At 42.2% G+C, this 26,056-nt stretch overlaps 2 protein-coding genes across 4 annotated transcripts in view; one reads left to right on the forward strand and one right to left on the reverse strand.

The window, feature by feature from the left end:
- cpt2 (carnitine palmitoyltransferase 2) lies at positions 1–19,955 on the forward strand. 2 transcript variants are annotated; one of them, XM_078407323.1, is made up of 5 exons: positions 1–418; positions 2,744–2,824; positions 7,451–7,557; positions 8,384–9,688; positions 17,216–19,955. In XM_078407323.1, exons 1-5 carry the CDS (start codon positions 195–197, stop codon positions 17,545–17,547), a joined length of 2,049 nt encoding a protein of 682 aa, XP_078263449.1. In that variant the 5' UTR covers positions 1–194; the 3' UTR covers positions 17,548–19,955. The 2 variants fall into 2 exon arrangements, with proteins under 2 accessions (XP_078263449.1, XP_078263451.1); XM_078407325.1 differs by lacking the exon at positions 1–418 and adding an exon at positions 537–670.
- Positions 17,532–26,056, reverse strand: part of czib (CXXC motif containing zinc binding protein) — a 14,002-nt gene continuing 5,477 nt past the window's right edge. Inside the window, exons 3-7 of one of the 2 annotated variants that reach the window (XM_078407327.1) lie at positions 25,949–26,030; positions 22,709–22,740; positions 22,443–22,520; positions 21,657–21,722; positions 17,532–20,757 (exon numbers count right to left, since the gene is read on the reverse strand). In XM_078407327.1, coding sequence (XP_078263453.1) covers positions 20,680–20,757; positions 21,657–21,722; positions 22,443–22,520; positions 22,709–22,740; positions 25,949–26,030 — 336 coding nt within the window. In that variant the 3' untranslated portion in view covers positions 17,532–20,679. The remainder of the gene's footprint in view (positions 20,758–21,656; positions 21,723–22,442; positions 22,521–22,708; positions 22,741–25,948; positions 26,031–26,056) is intronic. The other variant, XM_078407326.1, reaches the window with a different exon arrangement.

The raw sequence follows: 26,056 nt of genomic DNA on the forward strand, positions 1-26,056 counted from the left end.
TGCTCAGTGGCCCCCTCACGTGAGCGGACGTTGGTGCTGCAGAGGCACGAGCCTCGCTCTGCTCCCGCCCGCCCGCCTGCCGGCCATCGCCATCGCCCGCGGAGAACCGGGCCGTGCCGGAAATATCCAGGTGCCGGTGGTGGCGCTTCTCTTTACACCGAGTTTCCTTGAATTATTCACGGGTTTCGGGTGCGATGGCTGCCTTGCGGCTTTCACCGGCTGTCCGCAAGCTGAAGCTGAAGGAGCTGGGCTGGGCGGCGGCGTCTCCAGGCGAGCGGTGCATCGCCCGGGCTCGGGCTCCGGTCGGCGGCTGGACGCTGCAGCGGGCGAGCAGCTCCAACTCCAGCTCCAGCCCCGACACCGACTACTTGCATCGGAGCATCGTGCCCACCAACCACTTCCAAAAGAGTCTCCCGCGGTCAGTGTCACTTTCTTCCCGGGTCTGAGTGCAATTCTCCCGGCTATTGTGTGATAGGGAATCATGCAAAACACCCGAGGTTCTGATCTGCGCCATTGCAAAATTAACTCTGCACACATATTCTTAAAACGTGATTTTGTTCCAGCGGCCGGCTGGATTTTCAATGCTTTGCGGTTATGGAGGTTTCTGGCAAGTTTTACTGCTGACCAATGTGTTGACATATTGGCGGGCGTGTAACCCTATTAGTGAAAGGTGTGTTTTTCACTGAGTTAATGGAATTGCAAATATCACTGTGTTCTAAAACTCCCAATTCGAAACTTTTACCGAAAAAAATAGTTGCCCGGGTAGCTGCTGTAAGTTGGTTACAGCAAAGGTTAGTGGTTTACAGGGGCAAAAAAATGTCCAGTTGGCAGGTCACAACTGGGGAATTGGGGTCTCCGGCCCACTTACATATATATCAATGGCTAACGGGTTCAAATGTTTTATTTCCAATTGTGCTGGTATTGCAAATCGTAGATGTATGAGTGAGACTGCAAAGAAGTTTCAATTGGACTTCAGACAAGGCAGTTGAGCGGATAACCAGCTGACAACTGGTTAATGAGTGTAAAGTGGTAAATGCACCAATGAAGAAAGCATCAAAGCAGATTTTTTAAAAAGGTGGCATATTAGAAAATATTGATAGATATGAAAACATATATGTCATTTAAAGTCAAATTGCAGGTTTGGCAAGCAATTAGGAAGAGAAATTAGTTGGTCTTTATGAGTACATAGGTCATCCCCAGATAATGAATAGGTTATGTTTGTACAGATGTACACAAGATATTGTCGTAAAATACGTCAAAATCATTCCACGTGGCAACCATCCCTCTACAATATTATAATGAATGGTGTCAAGAGCACATCAGACTGATAAAAAGAATAATGACTGAAAATGAGGAGAGGAAGCTGGTTCTGCCGATTGTAAGATTGAGTGTCTGCACATATTAGACTCCTGAATTTAATAATGTTACTAGAGCTGGTCTGTATGTATGAGTGTTCACTTTGAGCACTTGTAACCTGGCGATGGCCTGTGTTTGAGTACAGGAGTAAAGACGTCTTGGTCCAATTATATTTGTGTCCTTTCCTAAGAAAAGGATATACTTGACATGGCAATGAAGATTCACCAGGCTGGTTGCTGGATGCCAACTTTCTGTGTGGGGAGAGCCCTGCATTCAGTGGTGTTTAGAAGAATAAAGAATGATCTCCAAAACTATCAAAATCCACATGGGGCTAATTGAGCTCATTGTAGGAAGGTTATTTTTCCAGGTTGAGGCATCTAGAACTGGTTCAGAATAAGGGATTGCTCAGACCATCATCGAGATCAGGAAAATGTGGGAATGGTCTCCCAAAAGGTTAACAGAAAAAATATATTTATAATGTTGGTTACTCATTTGAGTGTATTTCATAGACACAAACTTGACCCCTTACTGTTCCTTTAAGTTTTTTAAATTTGCTATACCAGCCCATAAGTCATTTAGTATGTACTATACTGCTGTGAAAGTCCTACCCTGGTTTGTTTTCCCAAAATGTGACCTTTCACTTATCTGAATTGACTGCCATTTGCCATTGCTTAGCCCACTTATTTTTTGATAACCTTCACTGTAACACCATTAATTTTAGTATTATTCGCAAACTTGCCAACTGTGCCTGGCACTATCTATTTCAAATTGTTTATATGAATAACAACCTACAAGGGGTCCACCATCAATCATTGTGAAACATCACAGTCTTGGGCCTCCAGTCCAAACCACCATTACCCTTTTATCATCCTGCTATCAAACCAAATATGTACCCAATTAGCTAACTCTCCTTGAATCCTATGTGATCTAACCTTACAGACAAGCCTATCACCTAAGACCTTATCAAAGGCATTACTAAAGTCCATATAGATAATGTCCACTGCCCTGCCCTCATCAATCCTTTTGGACACCTCTTCAAAAAAAGCTCTAATAGATTTGTGATATTATTTGCCAAGCACAAATCTGTACTGACTATCCATCCCTATTTGGACCTTGTCCGTCCAATTGCTGTCTCCTGAGTTACAAACCTTCACCTATGGCTCCTCCGCCCCCACTCCCTGCTTCTCTAGCCTACCAGTCAGTGCATCAACTTCTGGCTGTGATTCCAAACGTATTATACAGTAAATATAAACTGATCGGACCTTCAGGCTGAACCTGGTGGCTAATAAGTAACATTTTTTATATATATAAATAAATTGCAGATGATGTAAATTAAAATTTATTCTGTTAACTAATCATTTCATAATTTATCTTTTATAACACAAAGGTTACCAATTCCAAAGCTGCAAGATACAGTCTGCCGTTTCTTGAATGCACAGAGGCCACTTTTAGATAATGACCAATATAGGTAAGTCAGAAAGTTATACAGGCCCTTTGGTCCAGCTTGCCCATGCCGACCAAGGTGCTCCATCTACACTAATCCCACCAGCCCACATTTGGCCCATATCTCTCTAAGTCTTTCCTATTTGTGTAACTGTGCAAATGTCTTTTAGATGTTGTTATAGTTTCTGTCGCAACTACCTCGTAAGGCAGCTCATTCCATATACCCTGTATGAAAAAGTTGCCACTCAGATTCCTATTAAATCTTTCCACTCTTACCATAAACAAAACTCAGATCGGAGGATAGGCATCTACCCTATCTATTCCCCTCATGATCTTATACACCTCTATAAGATCACCTCTAATTCTCCAACGTTCCAATACAGTCCTAGCCTGCCCAACCTCTCCCTATAAATCAGGCCCTCAAGATCTGACAACATCCTCGTAAATCACCTATGCACTCTTTCCAGCTTAACAACATCTTTCCTATAACAGGGCAACAAAAACTGAACACAATACTCCAATTGTGACATCACCAGCACCTTGTACACCTGCAACATAACATCCCAACTTCTATACTTAAAACCCTGTCTGATGAACGCCTACGTGCTGAAAGCCTTGACTATCTTATCTACCTTTGATGCCACTTTCAAGGAACAATTTTTAGATCCCTCTGCTCTACAACATTCCCCAGAGCCCTGCCATTTACTGTGAAGGTGCTGCTTTGGCTAGACTTCCTAAAATACAACACCTCACATTTATCTGTTTTCAATTCCATTCACCATTCCTCTGCTCACTTGCCCAACTCAAGGATCAAGATCCTGCTGTAACCTTTGATAACCATCTTCACTATCTACAATACCACCAACTTTAGTGTCATTTGCAAACATGCTAATTATGCCTCATCCAAATCGTTGATATAAACCACAAACAGCAATGGGCCCAGCACTGATCCTTCGGGCACATCACCAGTCACAGTCCTCCAAGCTGAAAAACAATCTACCACGATCACCTTCTGCTTTGTTCCATGCAGCCAATTTTCTATCCAGTCGGCTAGCTCTCCTTGACTCCCATGTGATGTAACCTTCTAGAGCAGCCTATAATGTGGACCCAGGCTTTTCCTGGCAGCCCTTAAATAGGGGCACAATATTTGTCACCCTCCAGTCTTCCGTCACCTCACTCATATTTAATGATGATTCAAAACTGCCAAGGGATCTGCAATTTCTTCTGTAGCTTTCCACAGTGACTTCAGATATATCTGATCAGGCCTGGGAGATTTGTCTACTTTCATATAGTCATAGAGTGATACAGTGTGGAAACAGGCCCTTCGGCCCAACTCGCCTACACCGACCAACAGCTACACTAGTCCCACTTGCCTGCGCTTGGTCCATATCCCCCCAAACCTGTCCTATACATGTACCTGTCTTAACTGTTTCTTAGCAGCGAGTATGTCTGCGATCGGGTAAGAGAACACGTTCGGTGTAGCACTGAAATAGAAAACACTGTCCTTAACTTGCATCAAACCTTAACAACGATAAATATTCTAGCCTCAGAGATGAACCGTGACTCATTCAGAAGTCTCTTGATAATTATAGAAATCATACATTTCATTTTCCACCCCCCCAAACAAAAAAAAATGCTTGTTATTCAGTCACTATCTTGCTCACTCACTGAAGTATAAAGCAGTAAAACCTACAAAGTCATAGTAGTTTTGTACAAATTAACCATATATACACCTATTTAACAGTTTTGAAAGCAGTATTTTCTTACCTCTACGAAGCAAAATTGGAAAATACGGATGAATCGAAGGTTTGTTTACACGCAGCAGATCAGCCGGAGAGAATGTTATGCCCCTGCGACCTATGACCTGCGCATGCTCAGTCGAAATACTGAACTCGCTAAATTCTGTTAGTGCAGTTTCCAGAAGCACCAGCACTGTCCCTGACTTCCCACATCCTGCAGGAAACACACTGTACCAACTTGCCTTCCATTTCTTCAGTGGACAAAAAAAAATCACAAATTTCAAATCAAGTGTAGCCTCAGCCTCCTCGCCAAAACTCACACTTTACTCACCAAGACGCTTGAGCCATGACTCACACTTTACTCACCAAGACACCTGAGCCAAAGACTCACACTTTGCTCACCAAGGCACTTCACCTCAATAAGACTGCTCCCAACTAGGCCACTCTGCTACAGCTGCACTTCTTTATCTGTTACCTAATCAACTACTTTAGGGCTAATTTGTAAATGACTCAAACCTGGACCTTTGCCCCTCTTTTAAAATCTTCTTTCCCTCTGACTCACCTACTTCCGGTCAATACTCGCTCTCTCTGCTTCTGGCTGCTGCTTCTCTCCGACCTTCATGGTAACACACTTGAACTGGGTCTTTGGCGTTCAGCACCTCTTACTGCCCTTAAGATGGTTTGATTGACTGCCCTAAGTTCACTAGTCCTCATGGTTATCTACATGGTAAAAACAGAGGGGAAATACTCATTGACGACCTTGCCCATCTCTGGTGGCTCCACACAGAGATGGCTGCTTTGATTCCTGAGGGGTCCCGTTCTCTCCGGTTACCCTCTTTTCTTAGTGTACGTAAATTCTCTTTGGATTATCCTTAATATTTGCTGCCAGATCTATCTCCTGTCCCCTTTTTGCCCTCCTAATGTCCTTCTTTAGTGTGCTCTTCAGTTCCCGAAACTCTTCCAGGGATACATTTGATTCCAGTGTCCTATACCTGTCCCATGCCTCTTTATTTTGAACAGAGCTTCAATGTCTCTCTCGTCATCCAAGCATCCTTACGCCAACCTGCCTTACCCTTCACTCTAACAAGAACATGTATGCCCTGAACTCTTGTCAGCACACTTTTAAAAGCATCCCACTTTCTAGACGTTCTTTTTCCTACAAATAACCTGCTCCAATCAACTTGCGCAAGTTCTTGTCTCATACCATGAAAATTGGTCTTGCTCCAATTAAGAATTTTTACTTGCGGGCCTGCCCTGTCTTTATCCATAACAGTCTTAAAGCTAATAGAGCAGTAATTGCAGTAATCCCAAAAAGCTCATCCAGAACACTTCAGCCACTTCCCCACCCCTTTCCTTTACTTTATCTACTTGTTTCAAATATGCAATTACATGCAGAAGGAAAGATGCAAATGCCACTGTTTGACCAAGAGAAAATTCTCCATGACCAACAGTTTTCCCTTAAGCATCACCATTAAAACATTTCTATGATCCTGTGAGCAGTACAAATTTAAATTTTTCCTTTCATCTACTAATGAAGCTGGATATTGAATGTTTTGTTGGATGGTTCACATTCCAACCCGTTTAAACGTAACCAACCCATTTATTTTCTTCCAGTGGAGATCAGTGGATAGTGATCATAGCGTGTGAGCACTGGCAGAGATTCCCTTTCCTTTCATATGATGCCGAAGAGCTGGGATCATATAACTGGGAATGGACTAGAACATCCTGGTGTGCTGAGCTCAGGTTCTCATTGTATGAAACCATTGTCAGCCTCTAAGGAATTGTGTCAGTAATTTTAGCACAAACCATTGATTTCTATCTGTATCTTTTATCAGACGATGGTTGCCTTTTATAATTTAAAATTTTTACAAAGATTAAGAGAAGTTGAAAATTGAAAATTTTGCAACCTATTTGCTGCATCGCTTGTTCTCAAGATGTTAATGAGATATCACAAGGGCCTTGCTTCTCCACAGACAATTTGTGAAGACATAATGTCTGTGTCGGAGCAATAGCACGAGAATTCAAAAGGCAGCAGTTGGATTGGTTGATTCTGTTTATTTTAGCGTTGGTGCAGCATCAGGGGATTTGAAAAGGCAATCGTTGAATTGGTTGATTCAGTGTATTTCAGAGTCTGAGCAGTAGTGGGAGAATTCAAAAGGCAGCCGTTGGGTTGCTTGAGTGATCAACTTTTTCACACAGGTGGTGGGTATATGGAATAAGTTGCCAGAGGAGGTGGTTAAGGCAGGTACTATAACATTTACAGGCCGTTTGGACAGGTGCATGGAAAGGAAGGTTAAGAGGGATATAGGCCAAACACAGGCAAGTGGGACTAGTGTAGATAGGGCATCTTGGTCGGCAAGGGCGAGTTGGGCTGAATGGCAATTTCTATGCTGTATGATTCTCTGAATGAATATGGCTTGACTGAGTGACCGATGGAAGACCAGCCTACTGGTTCACTGTCCAGACGTGCAGGAAAAATAGGTATCGATGAAGCTCCAGAGTGAACCTCAAAATCTTTAGATGAAGCAAGCATCAAATTAGGAAAGTTGTATGTTCTTTTAATACATTAACTTATTCATTTTAACGTGCTTTAAAAATAAAGTCACAATTGAAGCATAATCTCTTTCAATAGCTAATGTTTACAATTGACTCGGTCTGTCTACTTTTTAATAGATCATTCAGGGACCTGTGATGCGAAATCTCTATGAAAGGCTCATTAAGGCTGATGAAATGTCTTCCGATAAGCAAATACCTGATTTCCAGCTGTGAGCTAGTCTCTGTTTCGGATTTTAGACCTGGCAACAGTGGCATTTAACAGATCAAACATTTTATTTCCATCCGAAGTGTTCTGGCTTCTAGCTTTGGCTAATTATGTATGTATCTGCCCACATTTTGTTTTTGCTTTGTTATAGGAGAACTGAACAGTTGATTCATGATTTTGAACAGGGAATTGGTAAACAATTGCATGAAGAACTTGTGGCTCAGGACAAAAAAAACAAACATACCAGTTACATTTCAGGTGAGATCCTCAAACTTCTCGATCTGATACGATAGAGCAAAACTAAAGATTTTTAAAAACTGTTTTAGAGATACGACGTGAAAACAGGCCCAACGTGTCAGCACAGATCACCGTACACTAGTTCTTCCTTACACACTGTGGACAATTTATAGAAGCCAATTAACCCACAAACCTGGACGTCTTTGGAATGGAGAATGTACAGACAGCACCCGTAGTCAGGATCGAACTGAGGTCTCTGGCGGTGTTATGCAGCAACTCTTCCGATGCGCCACTGTCCCAATTTATTAATTGTTTTTAAAAAAATCATTCTCATGATGTTCCCTGATACAAAAGCTCAATACATGAATTGTAGCTTTGCTACCTGATAGGACATGAATAATTCTAATAAAAATTATGACCGAGTCATTGTTTACGTCCCAAATTCAAGTTCTGGACTTGATGGTGTGAGTTGACTTCTGACTTGGTATAAGTGTTAACTGACCTTGGAAGCCCTGAATTAGGGTAGAGGAAAGATTGGCAAATTTCACCTTGATTATTTAGTGTTCCCAGGTGGTAAGGGCTTGTCTGAGTGAGGATAGGCACAAACTCAACTTTGATGTTGGCCAATTGAATCTTTTAACACTTGCTAACGTCATGTTGAGAATGTTGTCTGGGTGAAGTGTTTGAGAACGGAAACGCCTGTATCATATTATGAGTGAGTAAATCAAGATAAATGAAAAATATGCCATAAAACAAACTGGATAAGCAACTAAAAAGTTAATTATGGGACACATTATGTTTTAATGTTTTCAGAGCTTTTAAAAAGACTTTTTCTCATTATTTTTAGGACCATGGTTTGATATGTACCTCAGTGCTCGTGAATCAGTTGTCCTGAACTTCAATCCCTTTATATCTTTTAATCCTGATCCAAATCCTGCACACAACAATCAGCTGATTAGAGCAGCCAACATGACTGTATCTGCAGTACGTTTCATGAAGACTTTTCGAGCAGGCATACTAGAACCTGAAATTTTCCACCTTAATCCTGCTAAAAGTGATACAGCTGTGTTTAAGAATATCATTCGCTTTGTTCCCACTTCTATTTCATGGTATGGCGCTTACATGGTTAATGCCTATCCACTTGATATGTCTCAGTACTTCAGACTCTTCAACTCCACTCGTATTCCCAGACCTGTTCAAGACGAGCTTCTTACAGATGACAGTGGCAAGCACTTGCTTGTGATGAGAAATGGGCATTTCTATATATTTAACGTTATTGATCAAGATGGAAGGATCACAAAGCCTGCAGAAATCCTGGCACATTTCAAGTATATTTTGTCTGACTCCAGTCCCCCTCCTGAATTTCCTGTTGGACACTTGACAAGTGAGAATCGGGATATTTGGTCCTCGCTAAGACAGAGGTTGTTGGAGGCTGGGAATGCAGAGGTGCTGAACAAAATAGATTGTGCTGTCTTCTGCGTTTGCCTTGATGATATCACCATTAAGGATCATCTAGAGCTCTCCCATAACATGCTTCATGGAAATGGCTTTAACCGCTGGTATGACAAGTCGTTCAGTTTCATATTTACCAAAGATGGCAGTGCGGGCGTGAACTTTGAGCATTCCTGGGGGGATGGTGTGGCTGTCCTGCGTTTGCTGAATGAGGTTTTCAAAGACACGACCAATAGGCCAGCAGTTTTGCCTACAACACAGCCTGCAGCAGTCGACTCCTCTCACAATGTGCAGAAGCTCGAGTTCAAACTGGATGATGTTCTAAAAGCGGGAATTTTGAATGCTAAAGAGAAAATCAACACTTCAGTGAGCTCCTTGACTATGGACGCAACTGAGTTTAAAAAAGGTGGGAAAGTGTTCCTAAAAAATCATAACCTCAGTCCTGATGCAGTGGCACAACTCGCTATTCAGATGGCATTTCTGAGGCAGTACAATAGAACTGTACCCACTTACGAGTCTTGCAGCACTGCGGCATTTAAACACGGACGAACAGAAACCATCCGCCCTGCCACCATTTACACCCAAAAGTGCTGTGACGCATTTGTGAAGGAACCTTCAAAACATAGCAACTCAGACCTGAAGGCAATGATAGACGAGTGCTCCAAGTATCACGGGCAGCTGACCAAAGAGGCTGTGATGGGTAAGTGCAGGTTTGCTTGCTTTAATGGATTTAGTTTAAATTTTCTTTTTTGTATTCTTCCCTCTAAAGATGTTGAAAGATATAGGGTCCATAAACCCTTCAACACCTCTGGCAGACTTTAGTTGCCAATACTACATCCAAATTCAATCCAAGTCAGCTAATGTCCAGTTATACACTTTCCATTGAAGCAGCAGGGGTTGAGCCCATAATGCTTTTTTTCATTAAACAATTAAACATACTTTGATACTTTGAAAAAAGAACAGTTAAACAAGTACTTTGGTTCTGTTTTCACTGAAGAAGACAAACAATCTCCCAGAAATACATGGGGACTGAGGATCTAGTGGGAGGGAGGAACTGAAGGGAATCCACATTAGTCAGGAAATGGTGTTAGGTAAACTGTTGGGACTGAAGGCAGATAAATCCCCAGAGCCTGATGACCTGCATCCCAGAGTACTCAAGCAGGTGGCCCTAGAAATCGTGGATGCATTGGTGATCACTTTCCAATGTTCTCTCGACACTGGATCAGTTCCCGTGGACTGGAGGGTAGCCAATGTAAGCCCACTTTTTAATAAAGGAGGGAGAGAGAAAAAAAAGGGGAATTACAGACCAGTTAGCCTTACATCGGTAGTGGGGAATATGCTTGAGTCGTTTGTTAAAGATGTTATAGCAGCGCATTTGAAAAGCAGTGATAGGATCGGTCAAAGTCAGAGTGGATTTATGAAGGGGAAATGCTTGACTAATCTTCTGGAATATTTTGAGGATGTAACAAGTAGACTGGATAAGGGAGAGCCAGTGGACGTGGTGTATCTGGACTTTCAAAAAGCCTTTGACAAGATACCACACAAGCGATTAGTATGCAAATCTCGACCACATGGTATTGGGGATAGGATATTGACATGGATAGAGAACTGGTTGACGGACAGGAAACAAAGAGTAGGAATTAACGGGTCCTTTTCAGAATGGCAGGCAGTGACTTGTGGGGTGCCACAAGACTCGGTGCTGGGATCCCAGTTATTTACAATATATATTAACGATTTAGACGAGGGAATTTAAAAATGACATCCAAGTTTGCGGATGACACAAAGCTGCGTGGCAGTGTGAGCTGCGATGAGGATGCTATGAGGCTGCAAGGTGACTTGGATAGGTTGGGTGAGTGGGCAGATGCAGTATAATGTGGATAAATGTGAGGTTATCCCCACTTTGGTGGCAAGAACAGGAAGGCTGATTATTATGTGAATGGTGTCCGATTAGGAAGAGAGGTGCAACGAGACCTGGGTGTGCTTGTACATCAGTCACTGAAAGTAAGTATGCAGGTACAGCAGGCAGTGAAAAAGGTAATGGCATGTTGGCCTTCATAGTGAGAGGATTTGAGTTTCGGAGCAAGGAGGTCCTACTGCAGTTGTACCCTGGTGACACTGCACCTGGAGTATTGGGTGCAATTTTGGTCCCCTAATTTGAGGAAGGACATTATTGCTATTGAGGGAGTGCAGCCTAGGTTCACCAGGTTAATTCCCGGGATGGCGGGACTGACATAAGATGAAAGAATGGGTCGACTGGGCTTGTATTCACTGGAATTTAGAAGGATGAGAGGGGATCTTATAGAAACATATGCAAGTCTTAAATGATTGGACAGGCTAGATGCAGGAAAAATGTTCCCGATGTTGGGGGAGTCCAGAACCAGGGACCACAGTTTAAGAATAAGGGGTAGGCCATTTAGGACTGAGATGAGGAAAACTTCACCCAGAGAGTTGTGAATCTGTGGAATTCTCTGCCACAGAAGTTAAAGTGTTGTACTTAAATGCGCGTAGTATAAAAAATAAAGTGGATGAGCTTGAGGCTCAGTTAGTCATGGGCAAGTATGATGTTGTAGGGATCACTGAGACATGGCTACAAGAGGACCAGGGCTGGGAACTGAATATTCAGGGGTACACAACGTATAGAAAAGACAGACAGGTGGGCAGAGGGGGTGGGGTTGCTCTGATGGTAAGGAATGATATTCATTCCCTTGCAAGGGGTGACATAGAATCAGGAGATGTTGAATCAGTATGGATAGAAATGAGAAATTGTAAGGGTAAAAAGACCCTAATGGGAGTTATCTATAGGCCCCCAAACAGTAGCCTCGACTTAGGGTGCAAGTTAAATCAGGAGATAAAATTGGCGTGTCAAAAATGTAATGCTACGGTGGTTATGGGAGATTTCAACATGCAGGTAGACTGGGAAAATCAGGTTGGAAATGGACCCCAGGAAAGAGAGTTTGTAGAGTGCCTTCGAGATGGATTCTTAGAACAGCTTGTACTGGAGCCTACCAGGGAGAAGGCAATTCTGGATTTAGTGTTGTGTAATGATCCTGATCTGATAAGGGGACTAGAGGTAAAAGAGCCATTAGGAGGCAGTGATCACAACATGATAAGTTTTACTCTGCAAATGGAAAGGCAGAAGGGAAAATCGGAAGTGTCGGTATTACAGTATAGCAAAGGGGATTACAGAGGCATGAGGCGGGAGCTGGCCAAAATTGATTGGAAGGAGGCCCTAGCAGGGAAGACGGTAGAACAGCAATGGCAGGTATTCCTGGGAATAATGCAGAGGTTGCAGGATCAATTTATTCCAAAGAGGTGGAAAGACTCTAAGGGGAGTAAGAGACACCTGTGGCTGACAAGGGAAGTCAGGGACAGCATAAAAATTAAGGAGAGGAAGTATAACATAGCAAAGAAGAGTGGGAAGACAGAGGATTGGGACTCTTTTAAAGAGCAACAAAAGTTAACTAAAAAGGCAATACGAGGAGAAAAGATGAGGTACGAGGGTAAACTAGCCAATAATATAAAGGAGGATAGCAAAAGTTTTTTTAGGTACGTGAAGAGGAAAAAAATAGTCAAGGCAAATGTGGGTCCCTTGAAGACAGAAGCAGGGGAATTTATTATGGGGAACAAAGAAATGGCAGACGAGTTAAACCGTTACTTTGGATCTGTCTTCACTGAGGAAGATACACACAATCTCCCAAATGTTCTAGGGGCTGGAGAACCTAGGGTGATGGAGGAACTGAAGGAAATCCACATTAGGCAGGAAATGGTTTTGGGTAGACTGATGGGACTGAAGGCTGATAAATCCCCAGGGCCCGATGGTCTGCATCCCAGAGTACTTAAGGAGGTGGCTCTAGAAATAGTGGAAGCATTGGAGATCATTTTTCAATGTTCTATAGATTCAGGATCAGTTCCTGTGGATTGGAGGATAGCAAATGTTATCCCACTTTTTAAGAAAGGAGGGAGAGAGAAAACGGGTAATTATAGACCAGTTAGTCTGACATCAGTGGTGGGGAAAATGCTGGAGTCAATTATAAAAGACGAAATTGCTGAGCATTTGGATAGCAGTAACGGGATCGTTCCGAGTCAGCATGGATTTACGAAGGGGAAATCATGCTTGACAAATCTACTGGAATTTTTTGAGGATGTAACTAGGAAAATTGACAAGGGAGAGTCAGTGGATGTGGTGTACCTCGACTTTCAGAAAGCCTTCGACAAGGTCCCACATAGGAGATTAGTGGGCAAAATTAGGGCACATGGTATTGGGGGTAGGGTACTGACATGGATAGAAAATTGGTTAACAGACAGAAAGCAAAGAGTGGGGATAAATGGGTCCCTTTCGGAATGGCAGGCAGTGACCAGTGGGGTACCGCAAGGTTCGGTGCTGGGACCCCAGCTATTTACGATATACATTAATGACTTAGACGAAGGGATTAAAAGTACCATTAGCAAATTTGCAGATGATACTAAGTTGGGGGGTAGTGTGAATTGTGAGGAAGATGCAATAAGGCTGCAGGGTGACCTGGACAGGTTGTGTGAGTGGGCGGATACATGGCAGATGCAGTTTAATGTAGATAAGTGTGAGGTTATTCACTTTGGAAGTAAGAATAGAAAGGCAGATTATTATCTGAATGGTGTCAAGTTAGGAGGAGGGGGAGTTCAACGAGATCTGGGTGTCCTAGTGCATCAGTCAATGAAAGGAAGCATGCAGGTTCAGCAGGCAGTGAAGAAAGCCAATGGAATGTTGGCCTTCGTAACAAGAGGAGTTGAGTATAGGAGCAAAGAGGTCCTTCTACAGTTGTACCGGGCCCTGGTGAGACCGCACCTGGAGTACTGTGTGCAGTTTTGGTCTCCAAATTTGAGGAAGGATATTCTTGCTATGGAGGGCGTGCAGCGTAGGTTCACTAGATTAATTCCCGGAATGGCGGGACTGTCGTATGTTGAAAGGCTGGAGCGATTGGGCTTGTATACACTGGAATTTAGAAGGATGAGGGGGGATCTTATTGAAACATATAAGATAATTAGGGGATTGGACACATTAGAGGCAGATAACATGTTCCCAATGTTGGGGGAGTCCAGAACAAGGGGCCACAGTTTGAGAATAAGGGGTAGGCCATTTAGAACGGAGATGAGGAAGAACTTTTTCAGTCAGAGGGTGGTGAAGGTGTGGAATTCTCTGCCTCAGAAGGCAGTGGAGGCCAGTTCGTTGGATGCTTTCAAGAGAGAGCTGGATAGAGCTCTTAAGGATAGCGGAGTGAGGGGGTATGGGGAGAAGGCAGGAACGGGGTACTGATTGATAGTGATCAGCCATGATCGCATTGAATGGCGGTGCTGGCTCGAAGGGCTGAATGGCCTACTCCTGCACCTATTGTCTATTGTCTATTGTCTAGAAGGCAGTGGAGGCCAATTCACTGGATAATTTCAAGTGAGAGTTAGATTTAGATGTTAGGGCTAAACGAATCAAGGGATATGGGGAGAAGGCAGGAACGGGGTACTGATTTTAGATGATCAGCCATGATCATATTGAATGGCAGTGCTTGCTCAAAGGGCCGAATGGCCTACTCCTGCACCTATTTTTCTATGTTTCAAATGGGTTTTTTTTCAATCAGAGCACATAGGATGGTGATAAAGAGCAGAAAAGTAGGGGTTTTGTTTTGTTCTTACTTGGCTCAGAGTAGCTCAGATGTCTGCTGTTATGCTAATTTAATTTATAATTTGGATGATGTGATCAAATTACAACTAAATGGTAGAATATTAATTTGGCCCCCATGAGAAATACTCTTCCAATCAGTAGCTTCAAAGATTGTCTTGAATAAGTGATACTAATCCTTAAATAGCAAGCATGACCATCGTGGTCCTTGATTTTCTTCATGGCTAATCTTATTTAAGATACCCTCCTTGGAAATTAGCACGTTAAAGAAGCCTTGTAAGAGCTATTAATGTCGAGCACAGAAAAGCAATCATAGCTATTCAGTGGCAAGGGTATCTTGCAGGCATACGTCACAGCGTCCTGACGGTTCAGTGAATGTATTTATTCACAAAATGCTGGAGTAACTCAGCAGGTCAGGCAGCATCTCAGGAAAGGAATGGGTGACGTTTCGGGTCGAGACCCTTCTTCAGACTGATGTCAGGTGGGCGGGACAAAGGAAGGATATAGGTGGAGACAGGAAGATAGAGGGAGATCTGGGAAGGAGGAGGGGAAGAGAGGGACAGAGGAACAGTTTAAGAATAAGGGGTTGGAGAAGTCGATGTTCATACCACTGGGCTGCAAGCTGCCCAGGCGAAATATGAGGTGCTGTTCCTCCAATTTCCGGTGGGCCTCACTATGGCACTGGAGGAGGCCCATGACAGAAAGGTCAGACTGGGAATGGGAGGGGGGAGTTGAAGTGCTCGGCCACCGGGAGATCAGATTGGTCAATGCGGACCGAGCGCAGGTGTTGAGCGAAGCGATTGCCGAGCCTGCGCTTGGTTTCGCCGATGTAAATAAGTTGACATCTAGAGCAGCGGATGCAATAGATGAGGTTGGAGGAGGTGCAGGTGAACCTTTGTCTCACCTGGAAAGACTGTTTGGGTCCTTGGATGGAGTTGAGGGGAGAGGTAAAGGGACAGGTGTTGCATCTCGTGCGGTTGCAGGGGAAAGTGCCCGGGGTTGGGGTGGTTTGGGTAGGAAGGGACGAGTGGACCAGGGAGTTACGGAGGGAACGGTCTCTGCGGAACGCAGAGAGGGGAGGGGATGGGAAGATATGGCCGGTGGTGGGGTCCCGTTGTAGGTGACGGAAATGTTGGCGGATGATTTGTTGGATCCGCTGGCTGGTGGGGTGGAAGGTGAGAACAAGGGGGATTCTGTCCTTGTTGCGAGTGGGGGGAGGGGGAGCAAGAGCGGAGCTGCGGGATGTAGAAGAGACCCTAGTGAGAGCCTCGTCTATAATGGAAGAGGGGAAGCCCCGTTTCCTGAAGAATGAGGACATCTCTGACGCCCTAGTGTGAAACACCTCATTCTGGGCACAGATGCGGTGTAGACGGAGGAATTGGGAGTAGGGGATAGACTTCTTGCAGGGAACAGGGTGGGAAGAAGTGTAGTCCAGATAGCTGTGCGAGTCAGTGGGTTTATAGTAAATGTCCGTCACTAGTCTGTCTACTGTGATGGAGATGGTGAGGTCCAGAAACGGGAGGGAGATGTCGGAGATAGTCCAGGTATATTTAAGGGCAGGATGGAAATTGGAAGTGAAGTGTATGAAGTCAGTGAGTTCTGCATGGGTACGAGAGGTAGCACCAATGCAGTCGTCGATGTAGCGGAGGTAGAGTTCGGGGATGGGGCCGGTGTACGCCCGGAACAGGGATTGTTCGACGTACCCGACAAAGAGGCAGGCGTAGCTAGGGCCCATGCGAGTGCCCATAGCTACGCCTCTGGTTTGGAGGAAGTGGGAGGAGTCAAAGGAGAAGTTGTTGAGGGTAAGAACCAGCTCTGCTAGGCGGAAGAGAGTGTTGGTAGATGGGGATTGGCTGGTTCTACGGTCGAGGAAGAAACGGAAGGCTTCGAGACCATCCTTGTGGGGGATGGAAGTGTAGAGTGACTGAACATCCATGGTAAAGATGAGGGAGTAGGGGCCTGGGAACCGGAAGTTATCGAGGAGATGGAGAGGTGTCTTGGACATAGGTGGGGAGGGATTTAACCAGGGGGGGATAGGATGGAGTCGAGGTAGGTGGAAATAAGTTCGGTGGGACATGAGCAGGCAGAGACATGCTCATGCAGAGTGAATGGGTTTGTTGCACTGCTGGAAATCTGCCCTCTATTCTTTGGGTCTGCAAGAGGAATGTGTGATCACTGACAATGGTGCTTCAGACTGAGAATAGTTTGTGCTCTTTCAATTTTTTCTAATTTTATCACTCACCGTGTAAGGGACTAAAACTAGACTATATACTAAATAAAGCCTAACTAATATCTTGCATAATATGTTTAAACTTAAAATGCTAAATAAAGCAAATATTCAGCAACACTGAAAGGAAGTTTGCATGAAACATTATCAACCTGATACGTTAAGTTTTCTCTCCTTTGAAGCTGCCTGACCAGCTGAATATTTTCAGCTTTGTTATTTCAGTCTTGCACCATCCAGAGATGCTTTTGATAAATGTTTACATTATATCCAGCATCAAATATAATAAATGTAATTCATTTTCCAGTATCCTTCAGGCACTGGTCACTAAAGTTGATTTATTTTGTTTTCCACAGCTCAGGGATTTGACCGCCATTTATTTGCCTTGTGTTACATGACAAAATCTAAAGGAATGCCTCTACCAGAACTTTTCCAAGATCCGTCGTATATTCAAATTAACCACAACATTCTTTCTACCAGCACCCTAACCAGTCCTGCTATCCAGTTAGGAGGCTTTGCACCTGTTGTTCCTGATGGTTTTGGTGTTGGATATAGTGTTCATGATAACTGGATAGGTTACAATATCTCCAGCTATCCTGCTCGAGATGTTAAGGAATTCGTAAAGTGTATCTATAAAAGTCTGGATGATATTTTTGATGTTTTGGATGGACAATCAATCAGTGGTTGAGTTTCAGGAATTGAAGGAAACAAGTTGATATTATCCTGCAGTTACTGAATTTGGGGGTCTTAAAATGTACTACTAATGTTATCACTTAATCATTGCATTATAAATGATAAAACACCTGATTACAGTTTTTGAATGTTAATGAGGGTGAGACATAAATGATTTATCCTTTTAATCCAGGTGGAAGCAGACCAGATAAATTACAGGTGTAAATGTCTGCTGATACCAATGAGGTGTCCACTGTGAAATGTTTATGGAGCCTGAGCCAACTACTCAAAAACATAACTTGACATTTTTATTAAGGAGCCAGATTACTGGAATAAAACATCAATATGCTCTTCTGTAGCTGGAGTTGAGGTATATAATTGAGGACCCTTTTTATTCAACAGTGCTACCTCTGACTTGGATGTACTTGATATTAACATACAATGCGTGAAATAACTTGATCTGTATTCCTTTGTATTAACCTCCACTGTCAGTGAACCCACACGGCAAATTGGAGGAAGAGCACCTCGTATTTTGCTTGGGCAGCGCACAACCCAGCGATATGAAATTGATTTCTCCAATTTCAAGTAACCCTTGCATTCCCTCTCTCTCTCTGCCCTTCCCCCACCCGTCATCCTGCTACTTTCACTGTTTGCATCCATATACCCCTTTGTTATCACCTCTTCCACAGCCAACAATGGACCATTGGGGACTCCACCTTTCATGGATCTTCAGTGCCGGCTCTGATTTGTACTGAACCTTTTCATACCTCTAGTTTCCGTCTCCCGACTTTCAGTCTGAAGACATCTCAACACGAAACGTCACTTATTCCTTTGCTCCAGAGATGCTGCTTGACCTGCTGAGTTACTCCAGCATTTTGTGTCTATCTTCACATATTTTGATTAGGCTTAATGTGGCTCCTGTCCACTTTTGCCTGCTTCCTTAACCCGAGTCTGCTCCTTTATAAATATGTAGTTGTTATTTTTATTATCACATTGCTGAAAATATTCAGCCACTAATGAATACTTTTTTTGTCTATTATACTGTATTTAAGTCCAGGTTTAATTCTTGATTAGCTAAAGAGGAATACCAAGGTGCGTTATTAGTCATATTTAATTTTGCTTTATTAATTTGTTGGGGATGATTTTTAACTTGATCAATATATTCATTTATTCATTTACACCCATTGGCCACTCGGTGATGGAATCTTATGATACACATATGGTAAAAGGTAGGACTAACCTTTTCTAAATATAGCCAATAATGTGATTAAAACTTTTAAGGTCACAATTTCTATTTAATTTTGGGATGTAGCATTTCCTTTTCAGTTTCACTTTAGTTTATGAAGTTTTATGATCCAAGTTTAACTCAAATAATTCTACATATCTCTTAAAACATTTATAAAGAGTTGTTAGGAAATGGTTCAGTTTTAATTGGGACAGTGTTTATTTTACACTCTTCCAATTGGACATAAGGAACTGCATATGTTAGAATCTTGAGCCAAAAACATTATGTGCTACTCAGCAAGCCAGGCAGCGTCTGGAGTCGACATTTCTGAAGACTCCTCATAAGGTCATGTGATAGTAGAATTAGGCCATTCGGTCCATCATGTCTACTCTGCCATTCAATCATGGCTGATCTATCTCTCTCTCCTAACCCCATTCTCCTGCCTTTTCCCCATAACCCCTGACACCTGTACTAATCAAGACTCCTGACCCAAAACATCACCTGTCCGTTCTTCAAAGATTCTGCCTAACCTGTTGAGTTACTCTGGCGCTTTGTTTTTGCTCATCTACCAATTATATTGTTTGCATAATTAGAAGCATTATTTCAATTTTAATTCGTACATATTGGGAAGTTTTTTAAAAAAGCACTTTTTAAAATGCACTATTTTAACAATTACTAGTTAAAATGCATCAGATGTATAGGTTTACTTGACCAGACTGGTTATGAGGTTGACTCTACTTCCTAGTAATCTTAAAACCATCCAATTCTTCCAGGACTGCTGGAGGGTTACTGAGCCCCAGAATAATTCACTGAAAGGCTCGAGGCAAACCAACGTATTCAATTTTATTTCCTTTGCCAGTTTGATAAGTACACAGCCAAAATGCCTACTATTTTTATGCGCTTAATTATTTCATGATGTTGATTGCACTAACTAATCCTGATTTTCAAACACATAATTAATATCTTAGTGTCAGGAAAACAATTCAGGCTTTTTATATTCACTAAAATATAAATGTTACCCTGAATTATGCTATTTGTAGGTGCTTAATATTGTGATTATTTTATATTTGAATCGGACATTAGCCAGGCGCTTATCAAAGTTCAGTGTGTTATTGGCAGAAATTAATGCATATAGTCAAAATAAGAGATATTTTAATAGTTGCTGTTTTAAATGAAACTAAAAATAAAGTAATTTGATATTCCCATTGGTATGTCTGATATTTAATTTCAATAATTATTTTGTTATGATGGCAGCTGCAAGTCACTTAATTCTTTGAGGCTACTAATATTCTAAATCCTAGAAATCTCTGAAAGCATATTCAGAGATACGAAAGTTTTCTTTGGTGAATTATCATATCATATCATATATATACAGCCGGAAACAGGCCTTTTCGGCCCACCAAGTCCGTGCCGCCCAGCGATCCCCGCACATTAACACTATCCTACACCCACTAGGGACAATTTTTACATTTACCCAGCCAATTAACCTACATACCTGTACGTCTTTGGAGTGTGGGAGGAAACCGAAGATCTCGGAGAAAACCCACGCAGGTCATGGGGAGAACGTACAAACTCCTTACAGTGCAGCACCCGTAGTCAGGATCGAACCTGAGTCTCCGGCGCTGCATTCGCTGTAAAGCAGCAACTCTACCGCTGCGCTACCGACAAACAAAATGAGTGCCAATTTTTTACTGTGTTATGGTCAAAATTCAATGTAACAAAGTATCTTCCACCCAAATTGGTTGCCATTTTTAAAACTAGAAAGTTTCCAAGATAAATCCTCTAATTTCAGCTGTATACTTTGATGTGGAATCTTCATGGACAGGACCCAAGACATTAAGAGCACAAGTAGTAAAATGAGGATGTTTTGCTGAGGCTGGGAGTTTGTCCATTTAAGCAGAAGGATAACATCATTTGGAGTGTTCATATTTTAACAAACTTATGCGTGACTTCGTAGATTCCCACTGACTCTCGGATTTTCTCGTCATAATCAGTCCAGTCCTAAACAAAATAAAGCAATAAATTATATCAGCATTTGAATATGAAGCTATTTGAACCTGGGCATGGAGCTATAACAGCATGGAAACAGGCCAATTGGTCCACCTTTTGGCATACTGGGCTAGTCCCATTTGCCAATACAGTAAACCCCTGTTATAACAGACCGGGGGAGCAGGTCAACAGGAAGAAGCAGCGGCAGGTGAGAGGGGAGGGAGCCCCACTGTGACTAACTGTCCTGAAGAAAGTGCTGAAGGCCAGGGGCTACAATGTGAGCCACAACAACAGCTGAGTCAACTGGTGGGTGAAGGCGGTCTCATTGGTGCACCTCACAAGGTGATCCCTCCTCCATTTGTTTCCCCTAAATGCGGCCTGACCTTGCAACGGTTTCTCTCTCCTCCACTCAGCCCGATATGGCAACTACATTGCTCTTGGCCGTCTGAACCCACAGAGAGTAGTGAACACAGCCAAGTCGAACACAGGTTTGTCAATTCCTTCCATCCAGTTCATTTTCATGGTGCATTTCTTCAAGAAGATTGGAAGATTCATCAAGGATACCTGCTACCCAGGCCATCCTGTTTTCATATCCTCTCTTAGAGGAGATACGCAAACCTTAAAAGCTTGGATGTTCAGACTCAAGAACAGCTTCTCCTCTACTGTTTTCAGACTCCTGAAACAATGACATATTTCCCTCCTTCATGAGGTGCTGTCTCATAATTTCAAATCTACCTCATTCAGTTATTCTATTTTTTTTTAACACTTCCGGACTGCACTTTGATCTTGCACCAGTCTGCTGTTTTGCACTGTTGTATTTATCATTACTATAATTATGCTGTTTACTGTGACCATGTGAACAAGAAATTTCATGGTGTCTTGGCGCATACGACTAATATGAATTATCTCACCTTTTCCAGTAGATTAATTTCATCAAATTGTGTTCCAGACTCTGCTCCTTCTGCAGCAAATCCAGCCTGCAGCAGACAATGAATGTCAATTAATGCTGTAACAAAACTTAATGAATCTGGAAAAAAATAGTTCAGAAGGGAAAATAAGGGGAAAGAAGATGGGATTTAAAGATGAACAAAAAGTGAAATGGTAGATTACAAAAACAAGAAGACAGTTCCTAAATGTTAGTTCTCTTACAATCTGCTGCAAGCCAATAGCTATGATGGCAAATAGAAGTCAAATTGTGGAATTTTAAACAGCAGGTGATCTGAAAGCATTACTTTCCTGGAAGCAGGATTTTAAAAAAACAGCACAGAAACCTGCATGGTAAGCAATACAAAGGGAAATGTTCTCATTGGTAACTGAGCAAATGAAAGTAGGGACAGCGATGGGAAATGGCAGATTCAAAGTCATGTAAAGAGAGAGCTAGATAGAGCTCTTAAGGATAGTAGAGTCAAGGGGTATGGGGAGAAGGCAGGAACGGGGTACTGATTGAGAATGATCAGCCATGATCACATTGAATGGCGGTGCTGGCTCGAAGGGCCGAATGGCCTCCTCCTGCACCTATTGTCTATGAATATGAACAGGAGAGTTTATATGGAGGGAATGGTTTGGGTAAAATAGGAGTGCCGTGACATCAGATGAAAGGGGACAAGCAGAGCTGAGTTTGAACCCGAGAACATCTGTCAGTTAATTTGAGTCTAAACAGAATCTAGCTTAAGGTATCAAGGAGGTCTCCCAGTTACCTGTGGTTGAAAGTCAACTGGCTCCAACCCGCGACATTCAAAATGTACAATAGTCTTAAATTTTTCACTGTCTTCAGCCTTTTGTAAAAGAGAATCACACCTGAATAACACCATATTTACAGAATCATTTTGTATGCAAACACAAACAAGTAGAAGCATAATTCATCAATTGATTCGAGGAAAACACAGACACATGTTCAAGCAAAACAGATTACTCAACCACAACAGTAAACAGAAACAACTCGTAAGGTCAAAAGCCCACTTACATTGTATGGCTTGATAGTGTCCTTCAGAATATCTAAAAAAAAATAAAATTAAATGATTGGTCATTATAATTCTCATTAAAATGCCGAAGCAATCAGGATGTAGCAGAGAAAGAGTTGGTGTGTGGGGGGGGGGGGGTTGCCAATGTACGCCCGGAACAAGGACTGTTCGACATAACTAACAGAAAGGTAGGCATATCTAGGGCCCATGCGAGTGCCCATGGCTAACTTGGAGAAAGTGAGGAGAGGTCGTTGAGGGCGAGGACGTTTCACCAGGTGGAGGAAAGTGTTAATAGAGGGAAATTGATTAGGCCACATTCAAGGAAAAATGGGAATACCTTAAGAACTTCCTGGTGGGTGATGGAGATGTAGAGGGACTGGATGTCCATGGTAAAGATAAGGCAATGTGGGGCCTAGAAATTGAAAGTTATTGAAGATCATGTGAGGTGTCTGTTGCAAGTTTGAAGGGACTAGAAAAGGGGGGATGGGATGGATTGAAATGACTTGAGAAATTCAAATGGAGCTATACCGTAGTCTCAACAGATTATCATCCTATGAATCATATCTTTTCATACCAAAACAAAATGTTTTTCATCATTTAAGCTTACTGCTCTTAAATTTTTGAAAAATCTAAAGATCTTGTGATGCGAATTTCCAAAGTACTCCAGCAGCTAAGTGCAGATTATCATTTTAAAGAAATGGAAGCAAGTGATTAACATAATGGACTAGTAATCCAAAGAGGCAAGGATTCAAATCCAAAAAGGACCAGGTGGGGAACCTATATTTAGTTAATTAAAATAAATCCGGAATTAAAGAAAAGCTAGTATCTGTGACATCAGAACAACAGTAATGCCACCTGAAAAGTTATAGCAAGCCATGCAATTGTATCAAATTGGTACAAAACATAATAAAACTACACAGACTATCCAATGCCCAATTCAGCAGTGGTTTGGAATTATCCAGCTAGACAAACCCCTTGCACAGACATCTTGGGGCACTCATAAACTGGGACACAATCCAATACTATGCCTCACATATTTATACATTGCAGCCAGAGTCCTGGACTTCTCCATCCTGATGCTGGCATACACCCTATCCCATGACATGTCAGAACTTCTCAAGGTGGCGAGTAAATGGCAAAATATCATGGGATAGTGTCCATATTATTCCTCAATAGTGACTGGATTTTTGAAATCTTGTGGCATTGTCAACAAGACAGGCCAGTTTATAATCATATAGGTCGACATCTCTCATTTTACCATGCCAATCAAGCCAAGTCATCAATGCTGGTTCAAAAGTATAAGCATACAAAGGCCAGCCAAAGGCACAAGTAAAAATGCAGCACCAACCTGGTGTAGCTGTTTGGTATTACACGCAGCCTAAACAGTGAGGTGACATGCTGCAAAGGAGCTAAGCAATCGTATAATCCAGATCAGATTTTGAGGTGTTGGTATCAGATCCCATTGTTAATAGCAATGAACAACTAAGTCACTACGCCATGAACAAAAAAATTCATATGCTAAAAATAAGGTTGTAGTGTTGGCATCTATCTTCGGCCAGATGTTTGAGAAGATGATCACTTCTGTATCCTGTTGTCGTCCCCACCATCAAAGCTCCATCCAAAATGGACCAGAGGTGATTTCCAGAGGCAAGGTGAAAACATTCTTCTCGACATCAAAACAGCATTCAAAACCAAATTCAAGGGCGAAATAGGGGGAAAAAGTCTTGTCTGGTTAGTCATATCTAACACAAAATAATGGCTGTGGTTGTTGGGTACCATTCCCCGAAGTCCAAGGGCATCTTGCAGGAATTCCTCAGGGTAGTGTCCTTAACTAAATCATCTTCTGTATCTTCATCAATGATCTTTCCACCATCATGTTGAAAAAGAGATTTATTGATGTTAAAGTCTTCAGAAAATAAATATTCTGTGTCAATATGGAGCAAGACCTGGGCCAGTTTGATAAGTGACTACTGATCCACACAAGTGCCAGGCAAGGGTTATCTCCAAAAGAGTTTGATTTCCCACCCATGGTACTCAATGGCATTATCATTGCTGAAATGGTCAAAAATATCTTGTGCATCAACTTTGACCAGAAAACTAAATAGACCAGTCACATAAAATGTTTACAACTGTAGGTCAAAGGCTGATGTCCAATTGTAACTGATTCACCTCCAGTTTATACTCTAAAAGGCATGTCAGGATTGCAATAGAGTACACAACATAACAGTGAAGAAGCTGAATGCCATCCAGACCAAGATTATCCACTCGATTGACAACCATTCACTATATTAAAATTTACTCCACCACTGCAACATGCCAGAGTAAATACACTGCAAGATTTGCCGCAACTCCCCAAGGCATCTTTGCCAGCACCTACCAAACCTACATCCTCACCACTGAAGTCTGCAACAAGATAGGAATGCCTGCCATTCTCTGCCACTGCCTTTCCATGCTTTAATGGTTTTCAAGTCAAAATATTGGAAGTCCTTTCCCATTATCACCATGGGATTTCCTTTACCATGTGGACTACAACAGTTCAAGGCAACATCTCACCACGACCTTTCAATCGGCAATTAAGGGATGGTCATTACCTGTTCGCTTGATCATTGACATGCACATCCCACAAAAATAAAAATCATTGCCCAATACTCAGCAATGGGCAAACCAAGCTCTTAGCCCCACAGTGCATACGCAGGATACACTGCGTATGAAAATATCTCAATTAAAAGTCACAGCCAACCAGTTAACTGGCATAATTGATCTACGAATAACGGAAATAATACGGTTGGTAGACACAAAATGCTGGAGTAGACAGGCAGCATCTCTGGAGAGAAGGAATGTGTGACATTTTGAGTCAAGACCCTTCTTCAGAAATAATACTGTTTAAGTACATCCATCAGATGCTCCGAATTGTTTTTTTGTATGGTAAACATGCTGAATTTAGAGTACTTGCAAAAAAAATAGAACTTGCTTCCAGTGCCAGCAGCCATCAAGATGTCATCAACAATTTAAGCTTGTGTTCAACATTTTTAGTTGTTAATACATTTGTGTATGATATAGGCCAAAAACAGAAAACAGTCAAACAGAAAAAATCAGACTGATATACATTTGCAAAGTATTAAAACTCTAGTCACTAATGGAATAAATACTATTGGAATCAATTTTCCAATTTATAGTCAGAAAAGATTGAAAAGGGCTGTGTAATTAAAACACCAGTCAATTAAAAAAATGCCATCACTTACTAATGTAGTTCTCTCTTGAGCACAACTTGCACTTTTGTATCATATTAGCACTTCCTCTTCCACCTTTGAGTGGGACGCTGTGCTGTACAAAACAACAACTTGCATTTA

Source organism: Rhinoraja longicauda, chromosome 11 (genome assembly GCF_053455715.1).
Source record: "Rhinoraja longicauda isolate Sanriku21f chromosome 11, sRhiLon1.1, whole genome shotgun sequence".
Lineage (NCBI taxonomy): Eukaryota > Metazoa > Chordata > Chondrichthyes > Rajiformes > Arhynchobatidae > Rhinoraja > Rhinoraja longicauda.